Genomic DNA, 9,880 nt, shown 5'->3' on the forward strand with positions numbered 1-9,880 from the left:
TCGGCATTAACCAGAATTCTAAAATACTGCCTGATATGCCATGTAAAATACACCAATAAATGCTTATGCCATATGCATCATTGATCAAACCTTTTCCTAGTCCATTTAACCCTTTTTTTAGCAGTTAATCAGATCACACTAAAATAAAGATATGTAATGATCACTAATGGAAAATTTATATAAATATTCAAAAAAATTCTTCCACCTACAATCGTGGACAAAAGTAATTGGGACACTTAGGTAATTCTAGCTAACGAATTATCTGTGTATTAGAACTGAAGTTTGAAAAAACGCACTGCTTTCCTTTTAGAAACGCGTTACTGTTCCCCCTCCCCACCCAACACAATGTTGAAAATCAGAAGAAATTGCAGGTAGTAGTTTTCAATATTGTATCGGGGGTGGGGGGGCGAGGTTAGGAAGGTGAAGTCCTATTCGCATCTGGCATGTGCGCAAAAGCGCCAAAAGTGCAAATGCGTCCCAAGACTTTTGCCCATGATTGCAGTATAACTAATCTAAAGAAAATTTACAATTGGGACCAACACTGGATTAAGCATACATTGTATTTAGCTCATTATTTAATACTTACAAGTCCAGTATTAAAACTATGTCTTTAGGTGAGCTTGACCCTTGAATATACCTGACAAGAGAAATGAAATTCAGTGTAAAGCTAACACCCAAGTGGAAACTTAACAGTCTTGAAATGGATGCTTAATTTTGAGTACCCATTTGTAGCAAAGACCCTGAAGGAATAGGGCCTGTTTTGAACAGTTGTACTGTTGCAACACACGCAAAATGGTATTTGATATAAAAAGACATTTTCTTACCAACCACGCCTTCTGTGGTCAAATATGTCTTGTTTTGACTCAGTTGTCCACTTGAAGCCTGAATGAAATAGAAGGATTTACAGTTAATTATGTAAACTGGGAAAAAAATTATTTGTCAGATTTATTTACAAGTTTAAGCATTTTCACCTAATGTTAAGTTACAGGGAGGCTCCAGTCTGATGAGCCACTTGGCTCGTATGCAGACTTAAGTTACAGCTGTATGCAGGGATACAAGACATGCTGGAAAGACAGTTTGAGCAGACTTGAGTACCAATTAAACAGAACAAGGTTCGACAATGAGATTCGTGATAAAGTGAACAGTCAAAAGTGATTTGTTGAAATAACAGAGCTGCATGTGTGGCTTATTGAGATAAATCATATTGTTTAGAACACTTGCCCTGACTCACCCATGGCAGGTTAGTCTCAACAAATCAATTGTTCTCAATACAGTATTTTTAGCTCAAGCAGTTCTGAAAGTTGTCTATTCTTGAATCCAGATTAGCGCTAACATTCTTACAAAGGACAAGGTAAGCCTGTGATGTTAATAACAGGGCACTGGGTAACCTGTTGTTTTACCTGGATACACCCTGTAAACACCATCAGCACTTCCAAAATACTGCCACAACAGTGAATGATTCGTCATTTCATTTTCCTTGAAATACTTATCTAGCCCACTTGTCCACTTTATGGTATTCACAATACCAACTCCTGTAAATATGAATGCAAGCATGCATCAGGTACAATGAGGACACACACAGACTATGACCACAATCTCCACAGCCTTCAACTGATTTAGCCTGTATTACAGCTGCCCTCCACGAAAAGACAAATCAGAGAGAGGGTCTGGGTGTTAACGTTGATAATATTGTTGATAATCAACTTGCACTCCATAAAAGTATATATAAGCACTGGACTATTAGCAAGTTTGTGAAGCTGACATTTTGAACATTACCCCTTCATTAGAAATTCATCAGAGTAAGTCAAAGGAAAATGTTGACTTTGTCTCGCAAAATTCCTTTACTCCTGGGGAATTAATCACCAAAAATGTGTCAGCTCTTAAAAAAAATTCCTTCTTTTAGCCCAAGGGTTTAACCTGAAGGGGAAAGCTTAAGCCTGTGATACCTGCATCAAGACATGCCTCGCTAACTCACCTCCACTAAACACATCAGTTGGTATGTGTATGACGCTGCTAGACATGTTAATTTCAACATCTGTAGAGAATCTATCATCAATTGCAAGAGGCAATCCTTTCAAGTCCTTGCTGTTAAAATAGTCAGTCTGAAAAACAAGTAAAGCCCTTTCAGCTCAACTGGATCATGCTAGGAGTATCTCAGTCCCACTGGATGGAATGCTAGTCCACCACATGTTACATAACTCCCAGTCAATTATTTGTATCAGGTCACCCAAACATTTGCCAGTACCCATTTGGACCTGTAGTAAGCTGCAGGTGTACATTTGTGAAATATACGCCAAAACATTTGCTGTTCTCCAAAATTTAATACCATATAATTACAGAAAAAGAGCTCCAATTGTTTTGGTTTAAAAAAAAAAAATGCTGGAAATTGTTGCCAGTCAAATGTCAAAAACATAAAATTGTAGATTAGTTAAATGAATTAAAACAATAAAAGCAATACCAACCTAAAAAATGTTGTCAAATGTAGAGCTTAACTGATTCAACCATAATAATGTATCGATCAAATTCAAATCAAACGTTCCAAAATTTACCCCCCCCCCCCAAAAAAAAATACCAGTTATCTGCCAAAATAACAGTGGATATGTAATATGAGCACTCTCCTTCATACCTGGTCGATCATGTGTATACTTAGTACATGTAAAGGCATCCATAGTCGAGTGTCCATTGATACCCTCAATTGACACCCGATTGATACTCGATTGGCACTCGATCAACACCTCCATTGACACTTAATTGACACTCCATCAACATCTCCAGTCAATCGAGAGATAACCAACTTTTTGCAGACATGCCAACGAGTGTTGATCGATGAATCAGTTGACGGTTGGCCAACTATCAACTGACTCCCGCTCGATTTGGTGTCGATCAGGTGTCAATCAAGATGTTGGCAGCCTTGAACCAAAGGCACTCAATTGTGATTCAGGACTGAGCACCAACCATCAGGTCACCACATCACTTGTGGAAGGGATATATTCATAAATTGCTTAAAAGAAACTTACTTCCTTGAGAGATGGGTCATAAGTATAATTCTTCCTTAATTCTTCAGTCTTTGCAGCAAGGTTCTGTAAAAAGAAAAATCAAGTTATAGAATTAGTAAGCATTGTAACCTTTACTAGTTCTTAGATGTGATCTATGCATTTTCCTCTCACAAATTAGATGCCAGAACATAGCTTGTTTTACTTTCGGCGTGACTAAAGGAAAAGCATAGTGACCTTAGGGGCATATTGTGAACATCATTCCTCCTGACAGTTAGAAGTTGACCAGGGGTGGTCCTCTGTAAATCTTTGGATAGGGGTGTGTCAATGGGACACTGAAACTATTACCCTAAACTAGACCATGATCAGCTCGATTTTGCAGCCCTTTTCTAGATTACTAACACTAAGAAACCCTACCCTTAATCCCAGATTAGCTATTTTCCATGCAGAAACTTTATCACTATCGTAATCCAACATATGCTAACTAAACCAATAATTATTATATCTTGCAGTTATTTCCAAGCTTCAATTTCTATTATAGATCCCCAAGTAGAGAACGTTGTTCAGGACTAAATTATTTATACACTGGCCACTTTCCTGGAAAATTATACCCTGTTCTAGACCAAAACTGTCTGATTTCTATACCCTACCCAAGTGTCAGGAAACCATACCCTTAACACAACAGCACTTCTCACATAGCTTATATATGAAGTACCCCTCCCAGGAAGTTTATAGATTGAACATTTAACAATTTGAATAGAAAGCATTATTCGCTTGCAATAAGCCCTGAAATCCTTGACAAGACATGTCACAGGTGTATACGTCAGTCATAATTGTAAATTATTCCGAGAAATTACTAACTGTACCCCCACAGCAAATTAATCACCACTTGCACAATGTTGCCCAATTTCCAACAAAAATAAATAATTGCAGAATGGCAACTTGACAATTAAATGAATGAAATTGAAAATTCACAGAAATTCAAACGGGAATTGATTGCGCGGACTGCTACTATTTCGTTTCTCTTAATAACAAAATACAAGAAACTCTTATTGCTGTTTGAATTACAGGCTAATCTGTCAGTTTTTTATTGATTCTCTCGTTAAAACGCGACCTCTTTCGGCTCCACAGGATCATCAATTAGGAACTCAAAAATTATGCATAAAAGAAATTTCAATCATCATAAGATGTCCTCTTCGCTCTTTATTTTCATTTCACAATAATTGTACTCATGAAATCTTACTGACCAATATTCTCTGATGGTAATAAATTTTTCCGCGAAACCCATAAAATGAGGACCAAGAATTTTGTAATTCACAGCATACGGGCTCAATTTGCGTACCAACTACTCGACCAAGTAATTTCAACTAACGTGTATTTTGTTTACATTCGCAAACCTGTGAAATCCATAATATAACCAAGGAAAATAATTTACCCAAAACATAACGAGAAACCAGGGTTGCACTATAAAAAATAAGGCTAAATAACGCTAAGAATATATTTTTATTGCGAGCGGAATGAAAAAGCTGGAAGCAAAATGTCTAATTTTTCGCTTGTCTTTCATGTCAAAGTCAGCCAGATATAAAAATGCTCATCAACCTTCATGAAAATTTAACAAGCTACACGATATCTTGTATTGAAGAAACGCTAAGCTCGAAAACACGACAAACTATTCGAGAATTTTTTACTTTGGCCTTCTTTCCATTTGGAAAATGCAGTCAGTTCAGGCCAAACGCTCAAAGGTTTTACTTTTCTCGTCGAAGCGTCACAAAAAGTTAAAATTATAGTTTGGTTGACTGCATCTTTATCACGGGGAAAAAAAAATACAGGCAACTGTTTCCGCACGGCCGAACATTCGCCGGATTGCGCCGCCAAAAATCCCCATATGAAAAGAATACTACAAATTAGAATCTAAAAATAACATATTTTACACCAAAGATATTTACTCACAACAATTTACTCAGAATGCAACGGAAACAAACCTTGATGGACGCGATTTTCTCCCGCAAAACTTTCTCCAGCTGCTGTTTCATCTTGTTCGCTATGGCGGTTCCATTTTTCTTCGTAAGCGATAATTTTGGCGACTGGTAGCCCTAAAACAGATGCATGGACAGGAAAATTATTGCGAAAATGTTTTTGACGCGTGAACCGACTGGTAAAGAAGCGCGCATTGTTTCCGCTAGCTATTAACAGTATACAGAAGCAGTTATATAAAAAGCGTGAGCAACAACGGGAAGAAATACAAACATCGTTCACCTCTTGAAGTTTCTCGTAATGGGTAGCATCTTTGAAGAATTTGGACAGCTTCTCTCCAACCTTACTCGCCCAATTCTTAACGCTGCAAATTAAACATAAAGAAAATCCTCACATCTTTCCGTCGCCTGAAAATTCTCACGCTTGCTGCATTCACTAAGGCCGAAACTTACTCTCCGATATCAGATGCCCCAGCTGTTGTTGCCAGTACACAAAAGACACTGAAAAGAGCGAGAAGCCTTGTTAAACTGACCGCCATCTTCATACAAAGTCGCCAATGCTACTTAATAAATTGGAGCTCCAAATCCGCTTCGCTCGAGCGCAGCGACTTATTAACAAAGTGTTTTGGGCTTTCCTGGCAGCCATAAATGCCTCCCAGATACAAATATGGAGATAAAGTCATTTATTTTTAAAGATTCTCTTTGTGTTTACTGCAGGTGTACCGCTGAGGGCCATTGGTGGAGCCCGGGGAATTAATTAGCATTTGAAGAAGTTCCATGGCTTTACGTACGCAAGTCACCCTTCCCGCAGTTGCCACGAAACCAAACGCCAAAGTTGGCATTTCCCTGCTAAAGGGAAAGTAATGCTCTCAATTATAAACTTTTAATGGATGGTTTTTTGTACATCTACATATATAGCTCAAATGATATCGCCTGGAAGCTGGTTGCATGTAGTCCCTGGTATATTTGTGCTCGTATAAATTATCGTACGTTCTAATTTCTTCCACATTATTTCCTAAATTAATCAATAACACTATCTCTTCTAGCACACATCAGAAGTGCTATTATTCTACTTTTCAAAATCATGATACTCATCATAATACGGAAAAATACCTGCAAAGTCAGTCTTGAAGTCCGACTGGGACTCTTGTAAAATTGCCGCCATTTTGAAAAAAAAAAAAAAAAAGGAAGAAGAGTTGGATTCTAATCCCCGTTACTATGGGTGATTTCTTGGGCTCTCGGAAAAAAAGGAGAGCGAGGGACTGGAGATGATTGAAAAAATAGATTACATCACCAGAAGTCAGAAAAGAATTATGTAGTCCGGTAGACGGAACGGGTTTTGTATAAACAAATATGTGTCTATGAGCAGACCTCAACTGCATGATTTCATAGATATATTTGGTGCGATACGTGTATGTGTAAATGTAAAATAGTGCGGGCTAAAATTGTTTTCTATTTGCGAAGCCGAGAGCGAACCAGTTCCATTACGACAAGGCCCGAGTCGAATCAGATTTGCATGGTGACGGACTAAGCGAAAGATGGAATACTCGTAGTCTATTTCAGTTGTGGGTGGATCCGGAGTCTAGATCCTAGATAATAATATCGATCAGAAACATCTATCGATCAGGGCCGAAAAGATTTATTCTATATTTTCCGCTGTCACAGTTTCAGCCTTGCTCAATTATTACAGTACGATTGCCGCCAGCTCTTCGGCCTGATTCGATCATATTCGACCTCTTTGTTTAAAAGAAATTTTAAGATATACTCAGAAGTGCCGTCCACTCTCACGATTCGGCCAAAACTTCACTTCCATGTGTTGAACCAGTGAATAATTTTAACTCTCCGATTGCCGTTTAATAACGTCTTTAGACCAGGTTAGTCATCATCTATATGGAAACCTTAGCTTCAAATGTCTGGCGAAGGCCATCAAATAGAACAAACAGCGTCTCAGTGTTATTTCTGAATTGTGTCGCTAACATAAGCAAAATACAAAAAATTATGTAAATTTTACACAGCCGAGTGAGGACGAGAGAGAAGTGCGTCCATCTCAGAAAAAATTACACCGAAGAAGGTATACAGTCAGAGTATCGTTCGATGACCTTCGATCGTCCTTACGTTTGCAATAAACTCGGCGACTTTTTAACTTAGTAGCTCGCCAAACATTCATCTTTCGACGGAAAAGTACATTGCAGAAATGAATAATGTCATTTCCGTGTGTTCTCTTCGATCACGTGATCTTCCGAACACGTTTAACAAACAAGTTGAACTATTGTGATAAATTGAAAAAAATAAAGTGTTCACTGTTAATCGATTTGTTTTCGGTCAAAGACTATCGTTTAAGTTTTCCATACTCCATATTTAACCCTTCTAGGCTCTGTATTAGGAAGCGGATAAGTATTCCTTCGAAGATATACACATTAACACAAGCACGCGCAAACAGCATTAAGATATTCTATCGAGATTCACCCAGAATAATGCTTCTGAAGTTACCTTTCGTCATTCTCTTGGCAACTGTGACCCTTAAGTAAGAACATTGAAGACATACCAGTTTAACACGAAGCTTCTTTCGGTAATCAATTTTCTTTTAATTTAGATATATTAATCCTTTCTTACTTCCCCAAGCAGAGGTGCAGTTTGCGGTCCGGTAAGCGTTCTTTTTGAGGGCAATGGCCAGTCGCTAAAGCTCGGTGAAGTCAAGCTTGAGAAGAGTCAGGTATGTGTGGTTCCTGTTGTAAAAATACAAAAATTTTCAAAGGAACAAACATTTGCGGAATTACCCTGGCCTAGTAGTTAGTGTGTCAATCATGGAATCACTCACTAAACTATTTGGTACGTGGAGATTTTCTGAGACTTAGAGGCGAAAAACCGTGCTTTAGAACTACTCGGATGTTAGTGTTCTCTTTAGGAAAAAGTGATTCTTCAATCCATTTTCTTTTTAAATTTCTTGTCATTCAAAACAGACTGCGACGGAAACTCTTTCTCCTTTTTGTTCTTAGTGTTCGGCTTAGTAGAGTAGTGAACGCCTGCCCATCAGCCAGTCATTGTAGGGAGCGGCAGGTCGAGGCTACGTATATACCAAGTAATTTCGAGCTACAAAAAGCCTGCGGTCACACTTCAATTACTGAAATTCGTATCAAACAATTTCTGAAATGACCTAACAGGTCACTTTTTGCTGCGTACAGTGCATCAAAACAATTTGGCCTACGCCTAAACTTGCCACAACATGTCGACCTTTTCTTAATCCTTCCGAGCGAAGCAAGAGGCTAACGAGCGACAAAGTCGCGAGCGCGAGCGACGTACGCCGAACATCTTCATTCCCCTTACAACTCTGGCCAGAAGTTTATAAAAGCACTATAAAATTCTGTTCTAGCTTTTTAATTGCTGAGATTTCCGTCTCTGATGCGTTAATCACAGGGCACTGGTGAACAGGAATCTACTGCCAGATGCGACTCGGACCACAAGGGATTGCTGCGCATGGTGAATCACCATTTAGAATTCTGCGATGGAAAGTCCTGGGTACGATTGTCTGACGAAATGACGGCGCAAAACTCTCGCGAGAAAGCAGGTCAGCGGAAGAACTGAGTACCATGTCTAAAATAACTTAGACAGGCAACCTTGGGAAAAAGGCTTAGCCGGCCCTCATTATCTCCTTTGTAGTTGATTGATTTAATCCTCGTTTTCTTTTCAAATCAGCAGATAAAGAGGAAATAATAAAAGCCCACTCAACACAGTTGTGGCGTGTTTGCCAAAAACTTGTTTTATTGATTCATGATTTAGCTACTAATTTCTAGGAATTGACTGCAAGGATATTAAGAACAGAGGACAGTTTCAAGCAGATGGATTGTACTGGTTGGACCCGGATGCAGGAAGCCATTCAAATGCATTCCTGGCCTACTGTGATATGACGTCATACAATGGAGGATGGACCATGTGTTACACTACTGATGAATATGCCAAACCCAAGACTGAAGTCACATACAGCGCTCAGTTTCCTTATGGAAGTGACGGCTACAGGACCAACTGTAACAACATCCCAGTGAGTCGACTTACTAATGTTCAATGACAGGCTAGCCTGCGTCGCAGACGCAACAGGGAAATTTCCGTCTGCAACCTCTGAGGCTATGATAGGTTGGTTTGATAAAAATAAAGCAATTCCCAGTAGATAAAAAGTGGTATCATTACCCTCCCGTGTTTAATGAATCAGGTAAGTTCGGCGTATGCCCATGGGCTATACAACGAATGTTTTATATTGACTTTCTCGTCGACTTTTTTACAGTTCACAGAAATCATCTTCGTTGATCACCAAACTGGAGCTAAAGTCTACTTCAAGCGGCAAACCAACTTGCCCATAACTGCCGCGGTGAACTACGGGAATGCCGCAGCTGCTGGACTGTGGCATGGCGTCGGAGCAAGCAACGCTTACTCCTACCAACTGTTGATCTGCGATCATTCGTTCTATTCGGGCTTCTTTATTTCCGGTTACACGAGTAATTGTTACAAGCGATGTAATAGCTGGTGCAGTGATACAGCCTCGCCCTACTTCCGTACAGCGTCGACCAATGTGCACTACAGGGGCGTGGCATTCAACACCAACGGCCACAGTCCAAACATCCCGAGCAGCAGGCTTGTTAGTGTCGGTCTGCGCTGAGTTCAACCGATCGACGCTTGGTCCAGTTTAGACGAGTGACTGACTTTATAACGGCGATATGCATGTAGTTTTAGTTTCGCTGAAATGTGGCGAAAACTACTTAGATATTAGGAATTGTAATCAAGGGTGCCGGGTGCCAATAATAGAGATCTGTTCTCGTATGATCCGACATGGGAAAATAAAACATAAATTTTAGACTGATTTCTTGCGTTTTCCCTTGGCCTTGATTTTTCCCCAGTTTGCTAATTTTCGCAGGTGAATGCCAA

At 39.4% G+C, this 9,880-nt stretch overlaps 2 protein-coding genes across 4 annotated transcripts in view; one reads left to right on the forward strand and one right to left on the reverse strand.

Moving 5' to 3' along the window:
• The window catches only part of LOC110056502 (voltage-dependent calcium channel subunit alpha-2/delta-1-like), a 38,491-nt gene extending 32,270 nt beyond the window's left edge, over positions 1–6,221 (reverse strand). The window contains exons 1-8 of one of the 3 annotated variants that reach the window (XM_089273790.1): positions 6,080–6,221; positions 5,250–5,331; positions 4,976–5,086; positions 3,018–3,080; positions 1,976–2,102; positions 1,401–1,532; positions 825–882; positions 587–637 (exon numbers count right to left, since the gene is read on the reverse strand). In XM_089273790.1, the coding sequence (XP_089129916.1) occupies positions 587–637; positions 825–882; positions 1,401–1,532; positions 1,976–2,102; positions 3,018–3,080; positions 4,976–5,026 (482 nt within the window). In that variant the 5' untranslated portion in view covers positions 5,027–5,086; positions 5,250–5,331; positions 6,080–6,221. Of the gene's footprint in view, positions 1–586; positions 638–824; positions 883–1,400; positions 1,533–1,975; positions 2,103–3,017; positions 3,081–4,975; positions 5,087–5,249; positions 5,332–5,419; positions 5,656–6,079 lie in introns of those variants that run through there. The other 2 variants (XM_089273788.1, XM_089273789.1) reach the window with 2 other exon arrangements.
• A 1,045-nt stretch (positions 6,222–7,266) lies between these two features.
• On the forward strand, positions 7,267–9,815 carry LOC110056480 (uncharacterized). Its single transcript, XM_020762959.2, has 5 exons — positions 7,267–7,490; positions 7,592–7,679; positions 8,381–8,531; positions 8,758–9,002; positions 9,243–9,815. The coding sequence occupies exons 1-5, from the start codon at positions 7,441–7,443 to the stop codon at positions 9,612–9,614; spliced, it is 906 nt and encodes a 301-aa protein (XP_020618618.2). The 5' UTR covers positions 7,267–7,440; the 3' UTR covers positions 9,615–9,815.
• The last annotated feature ends 65 nt before the right edge of the window (positions 9,816–9,880 follow it).

Source organism: Orbicella faveolata, unplaced genomic scaffold (genome assembly GCF_042242905.1).
Source record: "Orbicella faveolata isolate gen_17 unplaced genomic scaffold, um_ofav_v1 contig_35, whole genome shotgun sequence".
In the NCBI taxonomy this organism is placed as follows: Eukaryota; Metazoa; Cnidaria; class Anthozoa; order Scleractinia; family Merulinidae; genus Orbicella; species Orbicella faveolata.